Source organism: Chanodichthys erythropterus, chromosome 14 (assembly GCF_024489055.1).
Source record: "Chanodichthys erythropterus isolate Z2021 chromosome 14, ASM2448905v1, whole genome shotgun sequence".
In the NCBI taxonomy this organism is placed as follows: Eukaryota; Metazoa; Chordata; class Actinopteri; order Cypriniformes; family Xenocyprididae; genus Chanodichthys; species Chanodichthys erythropterus.
This window is the reverse complement of record NC_090234.1, coordinates 36,731,670-36,755,192: the sequence shown is the minus strand read 5'-3', so window position 1 is coordinate 36,755,192 and position 23,523 is coordinate 36,731,670. Positions and strand designations below refer to the sequence as shown.

The 23,523-nt window shown below is 39.3% G+C and overlaps 1 protein-coding gene across 1 annotated transcript; it reads right to left on the bottom strand.

Moving 5' to 3' along the window:
* Nucleotides 1-1,705: 1,705 nt before the first annotated feature.
* wnt10a (wingless-type MMTV integration site family, member 10a) lies at nucleotides 1,706-23,075 on the bottom strand. The gene is made up of 5 exons (XM_067408843.1): nucleotides 23,027-23,075; nucleotides 14,694-14,868; nucleotides 13,624-13,886; nucleotides 10,916-11,289; nucleotides 1,706-2,173 (listed from the first exon to the last, which is right to left on the bottom strand). The coding sequence occupies exons 1-5, from the start codon at nucleotides 23,073-23,075 to the stop codon at nucleotides 1,706-1,708; spliced, it is 1,329 nt and encodes a 442-aa protein (XP_067264944.1).
* Nucleotides 23,076-23,523: the final 448 nt, after the last annotated feature.

Here is a 23,523-nt window from a genome sequence, read left to right as displayed (position 1 = left end):
TCATGTTTGAACAGTTGTGTTACCGAAGAATAAGCTGGCAGAAGTATTATTATTATTATTATTATTTATATAAAGTTTGGTGAGTTCAGGGGGCCTATAGCTACCACATTATGGGTGTGGTGATCAGGATGTGATTATACATTTGTCTAAATATCTACTGACTGACATTAAAAGCTCTGGTGAATATGTTCCTGTTACAGTGAACAGAGGCACAGCCAACAGTTTGCAGGGAAACGTCATACACACAAGCATCTGTAGAGGTCCAGCTTCTTCCATACATTTAGACTCCTCAGATCCTTTTTATGATGTGCTTTTCGTGCCTTTGTCCATAACAAATGTCCATATCCATGTAACAGTGTTGTCCTTTCTACTGGTCTCCAGGACTGATCCACAACTTGCACATGAGTGCAATCCATTCATCTGACTGTGCTTAAAAAGTGTCACTTGACAAGGCAAACAAGACCAGTCTACACTTTTACCAGCATCAAAGTGGTTATATGTACAATCACTGGAAATTTAAACAGACATGCTGGCCTTTTGGATTGATATTATCTGGTATATGATACCGTTTTTATACTCAGAGTTTATTTCTTAAACTCTTCTGACAAATGGCTCTGTGCAAAGGTATATTAAACATCATGGATGTACTAACTATACACACACAGTCCTAGGCAAAAAATGGGCCAGGCCCAAAATGGCTAAATACTAAGCTTTTAATTGTCTTAACCACAAATTATTGGTCAGGAAATTAGTCAAATTTAAGCAAATGCGCTACGTAAAAGGTCATTGCTGTCTCAGAAAAACATCAAAGACAGAATCATGTTTTTGGCAGAATATGGGAAGTTGTGTGTGGAGTGAAGAATCACAATGAAACACAAGTTGCATGGTGATGCTCCAGAGTGGTATCTTCGACAATCAGATGTCATTTTTCAACAAGACAATAGTCCTGCCCGAAATGCAAAGATAACTAAGAAGTGGTTTGAGAAAAAGTCCATCAGATTCATGTTTTGGCCTGGTCAGAGTCCCTATAGCGAATATTTTTTCTCACATTAAACTCAAATGAACTGAAAGACATTTTTTCAGCTACTCTGTTTGAACTGTTTGAAGCCATTAACATTGTGTGGAACAACTCTTCTTCCTCTAAAAAAGTTGGGGAAGGCTATTCTGTGCTACGTTACCAGTGATTTATGAATAAAAAGGTTAAGACCATTAAAAGACCACTAAATACTTCACCTTTTTTGGTTTGGCTTGTTTTGTTTTGTTTTCTCAGGAGTGTATATATATAATATATATGTTTCTCTTCTTTAAGTACCGGAATCCCATGCGGCTGCTTGGTGCTATATTACAGGACTACGAGCCATTTTTTTCTTTGAAAACCGAAATAAAACGAACACAACGCCGTGTCGATGAGTGCTCTGTTGGCAATATACTCCACAATATATTCATATTCTTAATTTATTTAAATTAAAAATACTTTCTGAAATTATATGCAGTGCAAGTCCAAAATCAGTCTGAAATCTTGTGCTTGGACCCATGCAGTGTGCAAACATGTGCACACTTCTCTAGCACTCAATTCATCTCAGTCTGCTTTTGTGCTTTCCATTCGAATCATGGAAATGGCAGTCCATTGCAAAAGGGAGAGATTTCTTAGTCTTTCCCTATGTTTAATGTCTGTTTTTGTACATTTAGTAGATGAGTGCTCATTTCATTTGCAGACGCTGACCCACTCTGTTATCCTGCACTCCTCGCACACCACGTAACAGCACCAGTGGAACTTGCAATTGCAGCGTTCGCTGCGAGTCTGCTGTAAGATGTTGTGCCCCCGTCCACAGCACAAGCTCTCACAGTTGTCCATGCCCTGGCTGGTCTTGTTACAGATCCGGCCCTGCGTCCCAGCAGAGTCCGAGCCGGGGTCCCTCTCGCAGAAATCCGGAGACTTCTCAAAGTAGACCAGATCATTCACGTTGGCTCTCCGTCGGTGCGTGGGGTGGGCGTGCTCCACCTGACCCGTGTTTCTGTTGTGGGCTTTGATTAGCGTGGCGATGTTGAAGCGTTCTTTCAGCAGCGAGCCCACCGTTCTGAACTCTGGAGTCACCTGCCAGCAGGTCTTGAGCTGACAGCTTCCTGATGTACCGTGGCATTTGCATTTCCTCCTCATGTGGTCCACCACAACCTGCACACAAGCAAAACAGATGAGGAAGCGTTAATATCTGGAAACCGCAGCGCATCTGGACCATAGCTGGCAATCTAGACCTTGCAATGCTTTGACTAAAGCTGCAAAATTTGTGCAAAAATGATCTGAACTTAGTTCAGAATCACTGATTTGTGATGAATGGAAAATTATACACAAGATATATGAATAGATGGGTCAATCACACATAAGAGTGTCTACAGTAAGAAAGTTTTTTAATGCAGTTAAAAAGTATTTTTTTGATCTTTATTTTGCTTTTCATAACATTGTTAATGGACAATATTTCTAAAATATAATAATAAAAGATTATGCAAAAAGTTTTAAACTTTACTTATTATAAACTTGTATATATATAAAATCAGGAAAGTTGACAACCTTGGTGTTTTTGACTTTATGCCACTCCAAAAAAAATATCTAAATAAATTTTAATTCAGAATTTAAAATCATGCTTAAAGAAGAGGTGTATTCAAGTCATTATACAGTATGTATGAGTTGTATTTTTATGTATTTTCGAACAAAAAAATGATAGTGATGTTAATGTTATTAACAGATTTATTCAGTCTCGTATTACTAATGAACATTTCTGTGTGGTTATGAGTTCCACTACATGACATGTCAGAGACTGGTTGGAGATGAGGATGCCCTACTCACAAGTTCAGACCTCCCTGGCTATAAACTTTTAGATCCAATTACCAAGAGGAAGAGGGGCCACCCTCACTACTGACAGATGCCCCAGCACCCACCCATATCAACAACACAAGCACAAACATTAAGGCTTAGCAATCCCACATTTCACACTGTCTCAGGCTTTCTAGCGCTCAGCGTGGGACAAAACACAGTTTGAACATCTTTAGAGATAAGTCAAGTTTTGTCTGTCAAAACTCAATGGATTAGGTTTCCCTGTACAATATAAAGCTGTGCTATTTCATGTCACTCAGCCATGGTTTGTGTTTTTTTTTTCTTCTGTCTTCCTCTTCCCGTCATGATCCAGAACATACATAGGTTTTTTTTCCCCCCTTCATTTTATGAAATGACTCAAAACAACTTTTCAATCCTCCAGGGCCACAGTCTTCTAAAAACGTATGTTCTGATAATCGGCAGACATCTGTTGCCAATCACCTCAAGTCGCAGGTCCCTTTAGCAGTTGTGAAAAGCAGACATCTCCCATCCCTGAAGATCGTGAATTCTCCAGGCTATGTGGTTTGCATGCCGGTGGTTTCTATTTCAAGCTCTTAGCCACCATAGGTGCGCATGCAAATGGAACTGGTCTGTTTTATATGAATGGGCACAAACAGTAGAGAGACAGATATGAAACAGATATCACACCCTTATTGAGGCCAAAGATAACAACCATCAATCACAACAATACGCCCACAATGGCAAATCAGGTACTACAAAACCTGTTTTCGCTCAACATAGATTTAAAAATTTTAGGCTGATTTCACTATGTCTGAGGTAAACATCCCAATTAACCCTTAGTGATGGGGAAAACGAGGATTAACCCTTTCCGGCACCAGCATTTTCATGGTCGGGATCGGTTCGAGCGACTGCAGCCTTGCAAAAGGAAGCCAAATCAGTCCCCTGAGGGCCGATGCAATGCGGGAACAGACAAATAAGGATATTCAAATCCTTTCGCTTTGAGTGCTGAGGACCTGATGGAAATTAAATGTCTCACCTCCAGCAGTTAGGAAGTGAACCTGCCTGCTCTTGCCATGTGCGGCCCATGGTGAGGGAGCTACAGGGAAGGGATGGGAGATCGCAGGGTCTGATTGCTCTTCTTCCTCCTCAGCCTGGACGAGGCACCTAAGGGCAGGAGTGGCGTGGGTGCGCGGCAGTGGAGGAAGCAAGGAAGAGACAGGAAGTGCTCTTGGAAGCTGCCGCCCTGCTTAAGTGACAACAGGATAATCTATCGGGTGTGTGGAGAGGTGGAGCATCTGAGTGAAGCCTGGCAGGCCGTCTAGCCCGAGGAGCTACAGATGAAGTGCAGGAAGCGTAGCTCATTCCTCTGTCTGCCATGAACAGATTAACATCCTTAAAGCGAAGCCTGTCAAGCCTCTGCATTGCCCTGCTGGCACAGAATGAGACTTGTGAAACAATGGGCTTTATTGGCAGATTCGTTTTATTCGCTGTATCCTACAGTTTCTATAGGGATACTGGGCTTTATAAGCAAAGGAACGTACATTTACAGGCATATTTCAACCTTGAAAAAAGCAGATCTTTCGGTCTGACACGTCTTTGGCAAGAGCAGATGTGCAGTGGAAGAAGAGTTGCAGTTATTCATCAGGATTTGATGTGTACAGCAACATGTGCTGCTCCAAAAGCTACAGTAACACAGCAGAAGCCACTATAAATGGATCTGCAAGCAAAACATATTAGGGCCTATAAATTTGCACATTTTCTTTTCCGACATGCAGTGGATGTGGATGTTTTGAAGGGTGTGCTGTAATTTCATTGGTGCAGAGCAAATTGAAAGCCACATCTGGGCCACTTTAATTGAAGAAAAAGTGAGACAGGCTCGCCCATAAACTGGCACCAGACTGAGATCAAGTAAAACACATTGGTAGCACATTTGGACCACAGGCAGTATACAGCAAAACAGTTGTAAATGTACAACCCCTCAAGTGAGATGATTTTCCCTTCACACTAAATCAACAATATAAAACGTATAATATTTAAATAAAGCAGCGTTTTACATGTTCATTCAATAACTGGGGATCAATCAAACAAATATTGATATTAATTAGCCATTCAGTAATACAACTGAAGTCCTTCAAGAATACTATTACAAACAACTGAAACAGCATTTGCAACACATTTGTCTTTCCGGATGTGCTATATTTCTGAGTGGGACTATTTTCTCCATTCGGATTTCATTTGGGTGATATTATACTGATATTCAATGATATTATTGGTTAAAATTACTTTACTTTTCTCTGCAATGCAGTCTTTTAAGAAATCATTTAACGAGTGGAGAAAGTTATTTGATTTTAATGAAAGAAAAATTAATACTTTAAGAAAAACTAGTTTATCTTTTACAATTTTCCATTACAGAGTTTCCATATGAACTCAAAATTTACCACTTTTTTCATATCATAGAAGGACAAACACTCCTTGTTTTATTCTGCACAATTGATTATCATTGTGTTATTCATGCATTTCAATAAATGCACATCTAAATAAATATGTTTAATTAATTAACTGCAGTATGCAACTAACAATTCCACTATGGTACAGAATTGCCATATGGCAACATGGCTTCCTTTCTAATAAAAAGTTTCCACATAACATTGCTCATATTCCTTCAATTTACTGTAAAACTATTCCAGATAAAGTTGATCTGTGAACAAAAGCATCTATGTAACATATCATTGATCCAGAAATCCAGATGTAGAAGAAATGTACAGAGAACAGCACAGTTTGAGCACCCCATGTAAGGGTGACCACAGGAAAAGCTGTAGAGAAAATGACATGTGTTGTGGCTTAATGCAATTTCTTATAATTCTTTTCTGAATAGTGAGAATGCAAAGGAATGTGTTGCCATTAAATTGTAAATTGGGTCACTTTTCATTTCATGATGTCTGTAACACTCACAACAGCAACATTAATGTCTAAAATATTTGTATGCCAATCCAAAAAGCATCATCACAGTCAGAGGTGATTATTTGTGGAGCACTTTCCTGTTCAGGGTGCTGCAGTTGCAGTAAGACACTGTTAGGTATAAACTGGATAGTCCACTTAAGATCTAGGACAAAATGATGACAGGGTGCCCGACAACATGATCCTCCATCTAATGGCTCTTGATGAATTGCTGAATGAGAATTGCTCGGTTCCTTTGATGTTTCAGAGGAGGCGTTCCACCAAAACCTCAATGTCCTGAAACACATCTTCATTAAAGTCTCGGATAGATGCGTGACCAGACTGTGATGTATTTCTTCAGTTAAACATGTTCACATTTAAATCATGTGTGGTGTATATAGCAAAGAAATGTAGAGTAAATGTCACTAATACTTCTAGGTCAAAACATTGTCCTTCTAAACTGTGTTTCTGTACCGTCTCCTGCCCTTTGCTTGCTTTGCTCTAAAAGTAGAAACTTTGCCTGGCTTTCCAACCGGTCTTCATTGAGTGGAAGGAGCTCCAATGAAAACATGCAAAAAATAATTTACAACCCCACTAGACGTTGCCATGTAATCGGCAACTACTGCAAACATAAAAACATGCCCTGTTCTTTTCGACCCGCCGGTCCAGATGATGTTGCCAGAAGCAGTGAATGGCAAATACTAAAACAATACAATTAAATTGATTCTCTTCATGCAGTTTCTCTCTCTCGCTCTCTCTCTCTCTCTTTGTGTTGCCCTGGCCAGTGACAGACTGTTTAAAAGTTGTATTTGGGGAAGGAAGGGCGAATGTCTTTCTACTTCCCGCTGTGTTTGATGTCTAAAATCTTTTGCTAGCTTTAAACATCTGTTTCCAAATAGCCAGCAGCCACTAATTAGAGCTTTTAACAAGACTGAACGTCGTGAGAACCAGAGGGTGGGCATGAGGCGACATGTACATCCCAGTAAAGTCACTACATTCCTTGACAAGCGACTACCTTTCCTGGGGAGAGTGGTTGGGGAATATTGGGTCGCAAACCTTGCAAATAAAAACGGGACCCCTACATCACATCACCCATCTCCCAAAATTATGGGACCCAATTGCCAAAGACAATGGTCTAAGCATAAAAAAAAAAACATCATGAATTTTGAGATCACATTTCTTTTATCAAGAATATTAGTTTAATTAAAGTCAGAAGATGAAGGATTTCGGATTTTTCTTTTTCATCTTTCTGACACTGACTTGATAAAACCTGCCAACAGTAACATATTTCGGTAGCAGCAAAGTTTCTTGTCTTTTTTTTCTGACAATCAGGTTCGGATGCCAAATAGGCTTACTGGCAGAAGCAGAAATATTCCTGAGCAATGGCGTCTCTGTACATCACACCCTCGCTGGCAGCTTGATCAAACACCACACCTCCTAAATGAGCTTCTCAGACAGAAATCCTGAACTTCCAGCATCCTTTATAGATCATCCAATGTAAATAACAATCAATCAGTTTAGAAACTGATAACAATAAAGATCCTTTGAAGTGTCGTCTCTTAAGTCTGCAAATGGGTGGCTTTTGCCAATGAACTAATGAGCCAATGATCATAATAATTACAATAATAAATCATGAAACTGTGACAGAATTCATCAATAACAAAGACTCTAGAAATATTCTAAATTTACAGTCTCTAAAACAATGCGTCAAAGTGTATAGAGCGAGACACAAAATTGGACATGAGAATTATCAAGTACTTTAGATGGCGAACACAACTAAAAATAAAAATCAAAGTTCCTTATTGGCATTTATGGTTCCATGAGTAACCTTTAACATTCATGGAACCTTTTCTTTATAGTGAAAAAAGGTTCTTTAGAAGTGTTCTTTACACTAAGACAAAAAATGGTTCTTTTGAGAATTGTTCACTGAAAGGTTCTTTGAGGAAGTTAAAACAGTTCTTCTATGGCATCGCTGCAAAAAAAAAACCCTGTTTGGAAGCTTTATTTTTAAGAGTGTATCTGTTACTTTATTTGGGACTTACCAAGTATGTTTTGTCTGAATAATCAAGAGAACCAGAAAACTGATGGAACGATACAGAGACAGATTGGAGAAGAGGAAGCAGCAAACAATGAACAATCTGCAACTCTGTCTGTGTGAAACTGCCAGTGATGGCCCATCACAGCTTATCGTGGTCATTTACAGTACACTTCAGTTCTGTACCGTCCTGATAAAGAGTGACAACAGATTAATCCATGATGATATCTTACCTCCCACATCTAGAACGCACAGCTGATGAGCTGTTGTTTGTTGCAACACCAAAATAAGTTGGACAGTATTGGAGTTACAAGCAATAGTGAAGCTCTTAAGATAGTGGTAGGAGCAATAACACATGATAAGAGTTAGGCTTGGAAGAGTACTAGCAATGCCAAGATCATGGGTTCGATTCCCAGGGAATACATGAACTTGTAAAAATCCGGTTAAAAAAACAACTCTTGAGTGCAGTGTAAGTTGCTATAGATTAAAGTGTCTCAAATGTAAAATGTGACTTCAGAAATAAGAGAAGTGGTAGTTTATAGGGGCTTTGGCACTGGGTAGTTATAGGAACTCAGTTGTAGGAACTAGCCACCAGGGCAGTCCCCCGAGAACTAAAATTACCCCTAGGTCCATTTTCCTGCTGCATTCGCACCTCCAGTAGGAACTCTGAAGTGACGTAAGCCAGTCAACACTGATGTCATTTAAGTGTGGCATTCAACAATGTCAACAACCGGAGGATGGAAAACACCATGATCAGAGCTGTGTTTTTGTTGTGTGTCGTGAGTTTCGTGACAACGGAGATGGAATGTAGACATATAAGTTATGCAATTGAAAAGGAGGGCTAAGAGATGAAATCTCTTATAAAATATTAGTTTTATATTGTTGATTTAGTGTGACTTGATGGGTTGTACATTTTCAACTGTTTTGATGTATACTGGCTGTGGTTTAGTATACACTGTGCTATCCAATGTGTTTTACTTGATCTCAGCCTGGTGCTAGTTTATGGGGGAGCCTTTTCAGCCATGTATGACACAATGCTTTCCCAACACTGACAGAATTTTCAGACAATTCATGTTTTCGCTGTTATACGGTAGGGGGCATGTTCTAAAAGAGTACAGAATATCCGGATCTCAAAACAGTGAAAAAGCAGAAACAAGCGACAGAAGCATTGCTTATGCTACGCGCATGTAAAATAACATGATTAAGCAGCATATAATTCAAAACTGCCTAACGTTACTGAATGAAATGTCGACCCAGGAAGAGGTAGGACTGTGCAAGCTTTGGGGGTGTTGATGGACTTGATGTACTCCATCTATGTTTTGATCATCGTTCTGAGTCTGATCTGGACGTAGTCTTGACAAAAATGTGTTTTCTCAGCTTTTAGTAAAAAAAAAATTGCTTTTTTATGAAACTTACACACATTCAAGTGTTGATAAAAAGAATGGATCAAGTTGGATCAATGCTCTGTTCTTTCTTTTGATATATTGCATATTCAGATATTCATACAACAAAATATTCTGGGATCCATGAAAGTTTTGTGAAAATTATTAAAAATGCTGGTTGGCAACTTGGCACTGGCGGGGAAATTGCAAATTGCTGCACTTCCAGAATAATGAGTTTTAATATATATTCATTAAATGTATATAGAACTAGAAAAAAATGGTTAATATATTCCACTTCAAAATTTAACTGTCATTATATAATTCCAACACAATTTTGTCTTGCAACTCTTTTTAGTAAATGTAATAATTAAATAATTTAGAAACTGGAGACTAAGTCTAACATTTATGAACAACTTTGCAACAACTGCTTGATCAATATGCTTATTCTTAAATGACTGAAGCTAGTTTTGTAGACAAATATATAATTTTCCTTACAGAACTAAAAAAAAGAAAGTATTTGAGATGGATGACTTGGACCGGAGAGTGAAAGGAAAGCAGCAAACAAGTGTCCAGAGACATCTCAGAATGCTCCTCATGAATGTGGTCAGGAAAATATACAGAGTGTGTAAAGCTGTCATCAAAGCAAAGAGTGAATAATCTAAAATTTAGAATGTTTTTGATATGTTTAACTATTTTAGTCACTGCATAATTCAGTTTGTGTTATTGCATATTTTTGATGACTTTGTGCTCTTATACTACAAGCTGCATGAAATAAATGTTTATGGAGTAAAACAAATGCCATTTTTACTATTGGGGCAGCACTATATTTGTTTTCCTTATGAAACACAAGTAACAAGTAATGACTCAGAAAGGTCATTAGGACCCATCAGTTCTTCACCTCTTCCATGTCCTTTTATTCCTCCCAGTTCTTTTAACTTAACTGCTCTTCAGTGTTGCTAATCTACCTCTTATTATCTAATTAGTCCAACACAGGCAAAGAGACAACACCTCGATCCCTTACATCACACATTGCCACCAGGAGGGACTCACTGATCAAAGGCAACACCAGGGAAGGCATATCTCGATAAGGCTTAAATGCCTTTTAAACATTCCCAAATCCAAAGATAACACGTTTCAGTGAAGCACATGTTTGCTTTTGCTCGAGTGGAGTTATTGCTCATTTAAGTGTTTTGCTGTTGGTAGGTGGTTCGGGGGGTGGACACTGTTGCGTGGAGATCGGAAAAGATTCATGAGTGCACCTAATTGAGCATAGACGGGGCACCAGCTCGTACGTTTACGCACAGGCAGGAGCCCAGGCAAAAAGTTCAACAAACCTCTCTCAATGCCAGGGCCTCGCTTTTTTGAAAAACCAATGATCACACGAGGCGGGGAACGCACAAACAAAAATGTTACGCTTGGCAAAACGGACAGGCATGAAGCTTTCAAGAGCACAGCTGCAACACGAGCGTCCCTTCATGTTTAACTGCCGCTCGGAGAAAATCTGTAGCTTCTAGGTACATCAAAAGGAGGAACTCAACCGCTATTGTCTCCTTTAGTACATGCGACACGGTTATAGTATCTCAGTAGAAAAGAAGCGCTCATCTTTGAACACCGCGTTTTAACGCACCTTAAAAGGGAGCGTAAGTCGATCCCCTTTGCAATCCAACACTGCTGATTCATTCAGGCTTAGTGTCACACATCACACACAGCCAACATAACGCCGTCTCTCACCTGCCTGCCAACTCTGTTGTTATGAAGTCTCATCCGGGAGTGAATGTCTCTGTACGTCTCACGGGAGTCCAGGAACTCCTTGGAGAAGCGTTCCCCAAACTCCACGTTGGGGCTGCAGCCGCCCCACTCCCAGGAGTCCTGGGGGCCGAGAGCGTCGGCGGGAAAGTGTTCCATCACGCCGTGCACCATTCCTTTACCGCGGTTGATGGCCTCCAGCTGCAGACGGTTGAGTTTGATCCTGAACGCTTCCTCGTCCCCTCTGCGTTTCTCATCGCAGCCGCAGGCCTTCAGTTTGCCCATTGCGCAGGCGTTGGACACGGCGTGCACCACGCCGGCCGCAGCAATAGCATATGCAAATGCGCTTTCTCTGAAACCTGCCAAAGAGACAACACAAGGGATTATTAAGGCAAGCCTCGCTCAAATGTTGTCCATCGCCCACTTTGCCGTTTGTTCTCTCCGTGCTTTGGGGAGGAGATCGCTATCATGTTCGGCGGGAGAAACCGCAAGAGCCCTGATGCTTGACAGCAGTACCAGTATATTCCTCCACACAACAAGCAACAGAAAGACCTCACAGGACAAAGCACAACAAATCTAATGAACGCCTTAAGTATCCGAAGCATGCACATGCAGGAACAATGGAGAAGGTGTGGAGGGCTCTGGTTAGTGTGGCTAAGCACAGACATGCTCATCTGTACACAGGCTCTGCACTGAGCAAGAAAACGTGGCTGCAATTAACCTGGCTACTGTTAGCAGCCGTTTGATCTGCACTAATCACATGCCGCTCATCTGGATTTCAGCTCTCATCCACCGCGCTCTTTATTAGAACTGAAGCGCGGCAGACTTTAAGGCTTTCCGACAAGATTTAAGAAATTCCTCAGCAAATACGTTCGAACACATGAGAGCCACATGTAGCAGTAGCATGTTTTGTTGTTGTCCTTGTATAAGAATATTTAATTACAGTGTGTTTTTTTTTTTTCTCTCCAGTGTTTCCAGAATAAAGAAGATGCCTCACCAGAGGTTCCTGTGTGTGCTATAGGCTTGTTGAACGCTAATGGTCTCAAACAATAATAAACGGAGATCTCATAAAAGCAGGCTCTCCTGAATCACTTTCAGGGACAGATGGGGAATTAAAGAAGGCCATGCTCAGAAACATGAAAGAGCCCACTAAAGGCTAAATAGTTTATAGTTCCTTCTGCCTGCTAAAATCAAAGGGCACTTCTTCAGTATGTAAAAGACTCTCTTAAGTATACATATCAAATTCTTGTTTTAACTGTTAAATCACAAAAAAATGATCAGTCTGGTTACTGATCTGAAAGAATATTTATATATGTATATATATATATATATGAAATGAAAATATAAAAAGTGAAAGTCATTTTTAGTTTGTATTTAAATAATAATAATAAAAAAAAAAAGCGAGACTTAATAAGTCTGGTTAATTTCAAAGATTTGAAAGAAACTCAACTGAAGACTGCTTACTGTATGTGTCAACCAAAATTACAAAAATATTAAAGCTTATTACTTGTCTGCAGAATGTCTGCATTCATATGCATTTGCGTGACCACAAGACCTTTGGTTTATTGAAAATGATCCTTCAAGAGAAACAGAAATTTCCAAGTTTGAACAGGTTTTAAACTGGCCATGACCCCATGTCTAGCACTTAAAAAGCATGTTTAATGCAGATTGGGGCTTGTCCTATTAGGCCTGTGAATGCAGCCTCGCCTCACCTCCATGTCCTGTTTTGTCCATCTTTGGCGATTGCAAATGACTAATGAGCCTTTAAGACTAAAATCAGGTGTGTAACACTCAGTGTCAGGAATTCACTGTGTTTTCCAAAAACGCTTGCTGATGGCAGAGCTGCCCTTGGGGCTCAAAGCAAAGATAGCTGAGATAGCTGAATGATGTTCAATTGATCATTTCAAAACACACAGGAACTCACACCTATTAACCCACCCACCCACAGTGACATACACACTCACGCAGAGGAGACCTGCATGCTGAAATACACACAAACACGACACCAGCCGGTGCTTTTTTTCTCTCCGTGCAATCCTCTCATGATTCTATGGGGGGCAAACGGCACTTAGGCGCAGCCAGAAGACACGGACATGGAAATGCTGTTTTAGATTTCCTTCCAAGCCAATGAAAGACCTGGAACAAATCAATCTAACAAATAATTTAAAGTGAGAGGCATGCCCGGCTGCGCTGATGGTGGAGGAAGTGGGAAAATGAATTAAAGATTGAAGGAAACTGTCACTTTGGGTTACAGAAACTAACTAAACAGGTTTATGCTTTTGCCACTGAGGGTTGGGAAAATGCTGAAAGCAAATTCACAGCACTTGTACCGGCACAGAGTAAAAGCATTAGCTGGCCAGGGAAGCCCCCTTGCAGGATATTTACATTCACTTTTTACATGATATATGTCTATGGCTGATAGAGCTTTTTCTACTATCACACATTTATGTGTTTGTAATATACAAACTTGGATTTATTTACCAGTATGGGTCAGTTTCTAGCTTACCAAACCAGTTTGGATGCAATTGCTTAATTAAGTACGAATACCATCATTAATTCCTATTTTGTACGTCTACACCTTGACCCCAAGAAAAGACCCAACCGAAACCAGATTTTCTAAAAACTTCACCTGAAATGTTCACCAATTGAAAAGTCACTGTTTCAACATAGTTTAGATACATTTTGTTGCTTACCCCTGCTGAAGACAACACTCTCATAGGGGATCTTGTTCCTGGTCTCCAGACTTGAGCAGTTCCAGCGATGTCCTCTGAACTGATGCTGGCACTCATGGATGGCGATCTGAATGCCCTGTATGGCAGAGGCCGTCACATCTGGATGTCTCATACACACGTCCAGCTGTTTCTTTGTCAGGCCGGGCAGGGTCAAACACACCGTGTTGGCATTGAGAATGGGGTCAAAGGGGATCTTTAGTCCCAGGATTTCATTTGAGTCTGCCCTAGAAGAGAGAATTAAACCTTATCGAGTATCCAAATACATCTGCACAAAAATATGCTTAAAGAGGTAATAAATACTCTGAGTTCTTTTGCATTGTTTATGATATAAAAAGATCCCATGGGTCATACAAAACTGCTGTGTCACACATTAGAGTGACACTGAGCCACTGAGGAATCCAATGATCATGACTAATACAAAATACGCCATGTGCCGGAAATAGATACTATATACATGCAGACAAGATGGAATCAAAAGGGGTTGATTTGATATAATTAGACAAGAGTTTACTTGTCCAATGTCAGATGCAATAACAGTACATTAAAGAAAAGTTATATGAAACTATATCTATTAATTTGCATATAACTACTGCAATGCAAACTACCAGTACAATATAATAATATTGAAGGGAAATGCAAACAAAGTAACTAGTAAACTGCAAAAAAGCTATTGCATAACTGGGCTCACTGATATGAAATGAAACTCTCATGAAGGCATTAGCAAAATATTCAAATCTGTCAATCAAAACTGAATCAAACAGCCCACCTCAGCACTTTATGACACTTCTAAATACTTTAGTTACATTATAAAAGAGTAAAAACTTTACTTTTCTCAAAGATGTTATAAACAAAACTTTAAAAACATCTTACTGCACGTAAAAACAGAATAGCATGCCAGTTTATTTAGTGTAAGCTATGTTTATGAGCAAACGTTTTCAGTAAATAGACCTAGACAATGTCAATAGATATTTACGTGCAGAAACGAATAAAATGGTTTCAATTTTAAACGAAACAACTAAGCAAGTCCTTACCTTTGAACTAAAAGCGACGCTAAAGCCAAAGAACAGAAGAGTCGAAATAAAAAGTAATCCATGCTGCAGCTGCTGCTCTTCTGCAAAACTCTCTCACAACAACTCTTCTGCCTGAGGAGAAGATCCGTCCAACACGCGCACAGCTTTCCAGCGATCAGCTTCAGATCGTTCAAATCTGACGAAAAATAAAATGATGCTGGAGAGTGCCAAGCGATGTCGTGCTACCTCATTCATGAAATCACTTTACAACTTTTCTGCTGGTGCTTTCTGTTTAAAGAATGAATGAATGAGCATGTGAGCCGACGCTGTGAGGATCCGCTGAGATATCATCTGACACAAGACACTCATGTATATACATCAGTACTCAGACTGAGCAATCTACTGTCTTCAGGACTTCTGATGTTTGCCTTATCTTGATGGCACTCAGACTACTCCACTTAACTCTCTGCCAGCCCACCTCTACGTCAGCACACACACACACTCACACACACACACTGCACACTGCCGTAGAGGACAAGTGCCTCATTAGACAAATCCAGATTGAACCGATAAACAGGGAAGTTTAGGACCCATTGAGATGTGAGGGATTGGTCGGGGACAGATAGAGAATGATAACGAGGTACTTACTTTTTGCTGTTGTGAATATGGATAAAAATCAATGTTGTCTTTATTCAGTTGAAGGATTTAATTGAGATATATATGACAGACACTATACTAGTTCAGTGCATTAACTAATGTTAACAAGATTTTAGCCTAATAATGTATTAGTAAATGTTGAAATCAACATTAACAAAGATTAATAAATGCTGTAGTGGAGCAGTTCATTATTAGTTCATGTAAACTAATGTGGTTAACTAATGGACCTTATTGTAAAGTGTTTCAGGCATGGATAAATACTATCAGACAAGCATATATATATATATATATATATATATATATATATATATATATATATATATATATATACTGGAATGGTCTACATTTGAATATGGATAAAAATGAATGTGGTCTTTATTCAATTGAAGGATTTAATTGAGATATATGACAAACATAAAGACAGAATAAGAACAGCAGGAAGGGATAAACATCAGACAAGCATAAATGGTCTATATTTGAATATGGATCAAAATGAATGTGGTCTTTATTCAATTGAAGTCAAAAAATCTTTACACGAATGTTTTTCTTTAGCAGTGTTTTGTCTGTTTTGATAAAAAAAAAAAACTGACTCTGACCTCTTATAGTTAAATAAATAAATAGTATTCAATATATAGCATTTAATATTTATTTATAATTCAGACTTCTGTCCTGTAAAATAAAATTTCATTCTCATATTTTTCTATACATGTAAACAAGTCAGGGAGATTTAAAACTTGTTTAGCACAAGGGTATTTTTCATAAATATCAGATTCATGAGCTGTCACAAATGTTTTACATTTATAAAATGTTTCCATTACCTGTTTTATGAATTGTTTTGTGTTCCATAACTGTTTTGCTAAGCTGTTTAAACTTCCCCCATATGTCACTGTTGGGGCATGTTGTCACAAGAAGGTCAACATGTGTTTAGTGAACTCTGTGAAATAAAGGTGAGAATATCCTCTTTTTTTAAAAAAAAAGGCAATTAAAGTTTTATTACATGATGTAAAAATGTAGTTTTTATTGATAAATTTCTTTTAAAAATGTATATTTTCACAGAGAATAGAGTCTTGAAAATACATTGTGGATCTAATTTCTTTAAACTTACTACTATTCCTATAGACTCTCTCTTGGTGTTTATGTTACCTGGAAACGCAATTATGAACACTGAATTTATAGTAACCCCATGACAAATGCAAAATACAACCACATCTTACATGCTGAGAAAAGAGCCAAAAGCCTATTAAAGCTGAAACCTTCCCGCAGCTTTTGTAATGTTTGAATTCCATATGCTTCTTTGTAATTCTTCATTTCAAGACTTAAATGAAGAGTGTGTGCATAGTGGTATCAATAAAGCGAACCACAGAAAGTTACTTCAATGTGGCAGGGAGGTTTTAGTCACAGTGAAGTCACAAGGAGGGAGTCGGTACGGTTTAAAGCTTCAGTCTTGAGTGAGGGTAAACAGCCCCCGCTGACTTCAAATGAATTGATAATCATCTCTGTCTTCAATTAGGCACCATCTCAGCTCGGTTTTATATAGCTGTAGTTCATGACAAGTTAAAAACATTACAATGGACACATTCCACACTCAAATGGTTACCAGTAAGATGTCGCAACTTTCGGAAAAACAAAATCCTGCTTCCATCTGGTGTGGATCCTTGCCAAGAGATCTGCGGTCAAGAATTTACACATGCTGATTTTAATTGTGTCCTAGTGTCAACTGGGGAACCCCTTTCTCTATGATCTTTTTAATTGCAGCGCATTAAGGTAATTTAGTGAAGACATTTATCCACGACCGAACAACACATCTTCTGATCATGAGTTAAATGGCTGAGAAAAACATAATTTGGTAAAAAGGCAAAATCATTACAGTAATTTTATATTGATTAATTGCATAATGATTTCTGTCCTGTGATGTAATGACTCATATGAGTAAAAAGGAGTTTTGTTCATTGATTGTAGCGATTACCAGGAGAGCCCCAAGGCAAAAGATAATTCTGAATTGGAATTTCCCACAATAAAGAGGTGCGCTAAGAGTTGCGTGCACTTTTCCTTGGCGAAATGGCATTGTACATGGTGATAGCTCCTGTCCTTGTCCAAATGGTCCCACCAGGGACATTTGAATTATTCACAGTCTGTTAGGTTTCAGAACTTCTTCACGGTTGATTCAGTATAGATATGAAAATGTCACAAAAATGAAGGAAGAGAAGTAAAATACTGTACAGTATGTAGCATTAACTTATTTTCCAGAAAAAGAATGCAGTTTTTTGTAAAAGCTTTTAAAAAAAAAACTTCTGAACTGATTCACGCTTTATTTACCCAATTATGCTCATTTTAAGAAGGGACCAGCAGGTTAAACAATTCCCAGTCTTCCTTTAATAAGCATTTCCTACTTTCATGAGTGGGCAAAAGATGTGACGCTACAGGAGAAACAGAACAGAGGGTAAAAAGATCAACACTGCAATTACTGGGGCTCCCGCAGGACATCTCACTAAGAAGGTTTTTAAAAGAATTAGAAAGTTCAAACCCCCCGCTGTGGAGCAATGACACATCTGTGGAGAAATGAGTTCTTGCAGAGGAACCTTTCCTTTTTTTCAGGGGAGAATAAAGATGAGTACTAAGCTTTGGTTTTTCCCACAGGAATATTTGTCTCTTTTTTTCGTAGCTAAGCCATTAGAGCATGGTGGGAAAAGGACTTTTTGATTGGTCTAATGGTGTAGGTATTGGCTCCTACGACACAGAAAGAGAGGAGACTCAAAGAATAGAGGAAAATAAGCATTGTGCTGTACTGCGCAGCGTGCGAAGCTCCCAAGAATCGTCTGATCTGCTTGTTGATACGGGATGGGAATGGTTGTAATCAATTAAAAGTTCATTGTGTTGGAGCAAAACATTTGGGGGGTAGAGAAGTTTTGTTATTGACTTTCTTAGCAACCCAAACAAAGAGTGTCTTGTGCTGTTTAAGAGATGTCTTAAATTGGCCGCAAAAGATCTTTATAGGCCATGGAATGATGCGGTCTGTTTTGATCAGTCACATCGTTTGTGTAATTGTTCACAGTGTGGTATTAGCGGTTATTTATAATGTATACTAGTTGTTGGACTTAATAACAGGAAGTTTCTTTTTGAATGGAAACCTGTAAATAAGACACTTAAAGGGTTAGTTCACACAAAAATTCTGTTATTAATTACTCACTCTCATGTTGTTCCACACTCGTAAGACCTTCGTTCATCTTCGGAACACAAATTAAGATATTTTTGACTCCTCGATTTAACAACCACTTTCAAGGTCCAGAAAGGTATTAAAGACATTTTTAAAATGGTCGACGTGACTGCAGTGATTCAACCTTAATGTTATGAAGAGAATACCGGAATATGACCAGAATACTTTTTGCAGGCAAAAACGAAACAAAAACAACGACTTTATTCAACAATATCTTCTGTGTCATTCTGCTACGGTGTTTTCGTCCAGCGCTTCCAGGTTCTACGTCAGAACGCTGACTCGTTATTGGCCGGCTCCTGCGTCAGCATCGTGCTGCTCACGTGATCAGCTTCGGCCAATACTGAGCCAGCATTCTGACATACAATCTGGAAGCGCTGAACGTAAACATAATGAAATCAATACCATTCATTTTGAATTTTTTTCATTTTAAAATCTTGATTAGGAATAAAACATCAAGATAAAGCATGGAAAACAATGCAAAATCATCTGTTTATACATTGTACAACTCCACTAATTGATGCCTGAACATGCCAAACTGGCCAAGTAGACATGATATCGGAAGCTCCCCCTACTGGCCGCAGGAGGACCTTATTCTTGTATAAAAGCACTGATGCTTAGTTTGTGTATCACAACAAATTTCCATTGGTACTTATATTCAGAGATTCCTGACTTTAGGTACTTGCCCAGCTGCTGAGTTGGCTAAGCCATAGCTATTGAAAACAGCAGAGCGTTGCTTGTTTTCTTTACCGCTTGAGTTACTGCTCGCTATCACTAATTGAGCAGAATTACACCCGTTTGCTTGCTTTTCTTGGTACTGTGAAAATGTTTGGGTTATTGCGGCAGATGATATGACTGTAAAGGTATGTGAAGCAGGAGAATGTATTAGAGATAAGAACATCTTTTGCCATTTCAAAGAAGCAGTCTCAGGTGGATGGCAGTGTGCCACAATTTAGTATATACTATAGCATTCTTGTGTGTGTATATATAGGCCTATATATATATATATATATATATATATATATATATATATATATATATATACACTGTATTATGCCAGACAATTAGTTGCCAATGTCACTTTGTAAAGAAAGATTAGGCTACGTGCCTGATCATACACATTCTAATACAAAGCACTCCCACCAAACGCACATGCCTATCCACCTTATTTTTATAGTTTACTGCACTTTGATATTCTTCTCATTATTTCCCTAAAGCGGCTAATTAATCGGAAGTCTCGCACATTCACAGAAATACCTTAATTCCGCGTTGACAAATAAGGTCAAACACGAAATACGCATGTGCATGCCGTCACCGTTTTCATAGATTCGCATTTTTGGAGTTACACGGAGATGACATCAGTATAATTTTCAAAAACTTCCACTTTGAAACCCGTTTTCAAAAGTTTGTATATACAGGCCACCAAAACGCGTTGTCGTGTAAATGAACTAACAAAACGCATAAAAAAGTTTTCCGTTTTTAGTTGAAAATGGTGTCGTGTAAACAGCCCCTTAGATCACGTCTATAATAGCCTAATGCACACTGTGTGATTTAAATTTCCTGATAATTTACTCGCCTCCATGTCATTAAAGATGTTCATGTCTTTCTTTCTTAAGTCAAAAAGAAATTAAGGTTTTTGAGGAAAATATTCCAGGATTTTTCCCCATTTCAGGGGAGTACAACAGGTGAAAGGTCAAAATTGCAGTTTCCGTGTAGCTTCAAAAGGGCTCTACACGATCCCAGACGAGGAATAAGGGTCTTGTCTAAAAAACAACAACAACAACAACAACAAAAAAAACATTATATGCTTGTTAACCACAAATGCCTGTCTTGCACTGCTCTGCGATCCGCCACGCATTACGTAATCTTGTTAGAAAGGTCATGCTTCACGTTCACACTTGTAGTTCAGTTTGTTTGGTTCATTTGGTCCAGACCAAAGAAAAAAGTCCTGGTCCAGTTGTTCAGATTGGCAATTTTATCACTGAACCAAAAGATACCGAGCCTTAAGGCATAGGGATACATTCACAACGTGATTGGTCGGATTTTATGACGTATTGCCTATTTAGCGGTGCGTAGCCTGCATGTGATGGTATTTTGGCCAGCTGGAAACTCGTGAAGAGCTTATAAAATGTGTAAAGTAGTTAAAACACCGGCGGGAATCCATCCGTTACATACACACAAACGATCTGCTGTGTGGAGACGCGCGTCTGATGCCTGTGATGGGCAAACTCGCGACTATGACGAGAAAAACCGACATGCGTGAGGATTCTGTCCTATTAGGGTCTCGTCTTCCTGTTTTTGGTTCAGTTACATGTCTTTGGTCCGTGTTGCGTTCATATATCATTCGAACCACACCAGAGTTCGTTTGGAAGCGGACCGAGACCCATCTTTTCAGCGGCCTCGTCCACTTGTTTAGTGCGCACCAGGGTTCGGATGGCAGCGTTCACATATGTTCAAATGAACCGCACTAACCGAGCAATCGCACCAGGGTTCGTTTTAATCGAACCAAACATGACAAGTGTGAACGCACCCTTAGGGTGCTTTCACACCTGCCTCATTTAGTTCGGTTGAATCGTACCAGAGTTCGTTTGCCCCTTTGGTGCGGTTCGTTTGGGCAGGTGGGAAAGCAGCAATCGCACTCGGGTGCGCACCAAAAGCGGACCAAACAAGCGTACCGAGACCTGCTTGAAGAGGTGGTCTCGGTACGGTTTCAAACGAACTCTGGAGCGGTTCGCTTGAGATGTGAAAGCAATCGACCCAGTTAACGGACCAACGAACCAAACTATATTATTTTCATAACGGAAAATATGATATAAAAATCAGTAATGTCTGATTCTGTGAGTGAGCACATTATTTACAATATCTGAAAGCCAACGAGCGCCTCTGGTGTGTAATTACACTTCTCCGTGCGAGAATGCTGTCCCGACGAAGTCTCAATTCCCAATTGTAACAAATTTTGTCCCTGTTTCGGAACAAAACAAGCGATCCATAGGTGTGAAAACACCCTTAATTTCTTTTTGACTGAAGAAAGAAAGACATGGGGGTGAGTAAATTATGAGAAAAAAATATAAAATTTAATATCAACACAACTACTGTGGAGCTTCATGAATGGGTTTCCATGGCTGAGCAGCTGCATGCAAGCCTCACATCACCAAGTACAATGTCAAGCGTTGGAAGGAGTGGTGTAAAACACGCTGCCACTGGATTCTGGAGCAGTGGTATTCTGTGGAGTGACGAATCACACTTCTGTGTTTGGCGGATGCCAGGAGAATATTGCATACGCCCCCAATATTTGCATATGCCAGCTCATGTTCAAAGCATTACACAAGGGCAGCCAGTATTAACGTCTGGATCTGTGCACAGCTGAATCATCAGACTAGGTAAACAAGCAAGAACAATAGCAAAAAATGCCAGATGGAGCAATAATAACTGACATGATCCATGATAACATGATATTTTTAGTGATATTTGTAAACTGTCTTTCTAAATGTTTCGTTAGCATGTTGCTAATGTACTGTTAAATCTGGTTAAAGTACACATGAAATAAAAATTGACCTTATTTATTTTGTAACCTCAAATTGCTAGTTTTGTGGTGAACAATTCATCCGTGAAAGTCAATCCACACAAAAAAATAGTTTGGCTTCGTAATATTTAATCAAAATTCTCAGATGACATCAGTTTGACGGCTTGGGTTGTAAACACTTAAACCACTCCCCTCCGACCGTTAGTCTGCTATGAGCGAGAGATGGAGAGGAGGAGCGCTAAAATAAAACTCTGCCCTCTATTCAATATTCCGTTTCACTTGGAAATACGTCACAGCACTGGAGAAAAGTCGTTTGCAACTTCCAGTTCACACAGACTTTAAAGTCAGTATCGTTTCTTACTGTATTCACGGAGAAAAGAGAGTTGTCGCTATTTTCATTTTTAAACACTTGCAGTCTGTTTAATGCATAAACACAACTTCATTCTTTATAAATCTCTCCAACAGTGTAGCATTAGCCTGATAGCCATGGAGCACTATCAAACTTATTGAGAATCAAATGTAAACATCCAAATAAATACTATACTCACATGATCCGACGCATGCATGCAGTATGCATGACGAACATCTTGTAAAGATCATTAGCTGTGTGAACTTTGTAAATGCACTGTATTATAGTCGAGAGCTCGGGGGGCAGGGAGCGCATGATTTAAAGGGGCCGCAGCCTGAATCGGTGCATAGTAAATGATGCCCCAAAATAGGCAGTTAAAAAAATTAATTAAAAAAATCTATGAGGTATTTTGAGCTGAAACTTCACAGACACATTCAGGGGATACAGTAGACTTATTACAGCTGGTAAAAACTGGTTCTAGGGCACCTTTAAATCACATATTTTTCAATGTGGTCTCAGACTTTTGAAGCCCACTCTATATACATACGTTATTCAGAAGCAACTGTGTACAGAGTTTGTGGTGTGGGGTCGTCACAGGGGATTTCCTCTTACACTGAGGCACACAGCCCTAATTCTGCACAGATCTGTGCTTCTGTTATTCATTCGTGAGCAAACCGTTTATCCAGAAAAGAATGAAAGCTCCATTCCAAAATTAATTCTGCATGCTGGTGGTTTCTGATGTGGAGAAAGAGAGAGAGAGAAAAGAGAAGATGACAATGGCAGACGGAGTGTATAAAACTGAGGGAGATGTTTCACCTGTGAATTGTGGTCATTAAGATGATGGTGAAGATAACACAAGCAAGAGTTATTCAGGGGTCATTCGCTATGAACAGCTGGACACAGTGAACGTTTCTGACCTTGTAGGATGTCTACATCAAGACTCTATGAGTAAACCTCCCACGATGCACTGCACTCAAACATACTAAATCTGTCTGAAAGGACTTGAAAGGTTCTGCATCAAACAAGAGAAAAGTCCAGCAGTAACTGTGCGTCCTCAGACAAATGAAGAGATCATGTGACGAATTAAACCGCAGCTTCTGGTCTCCTTCTT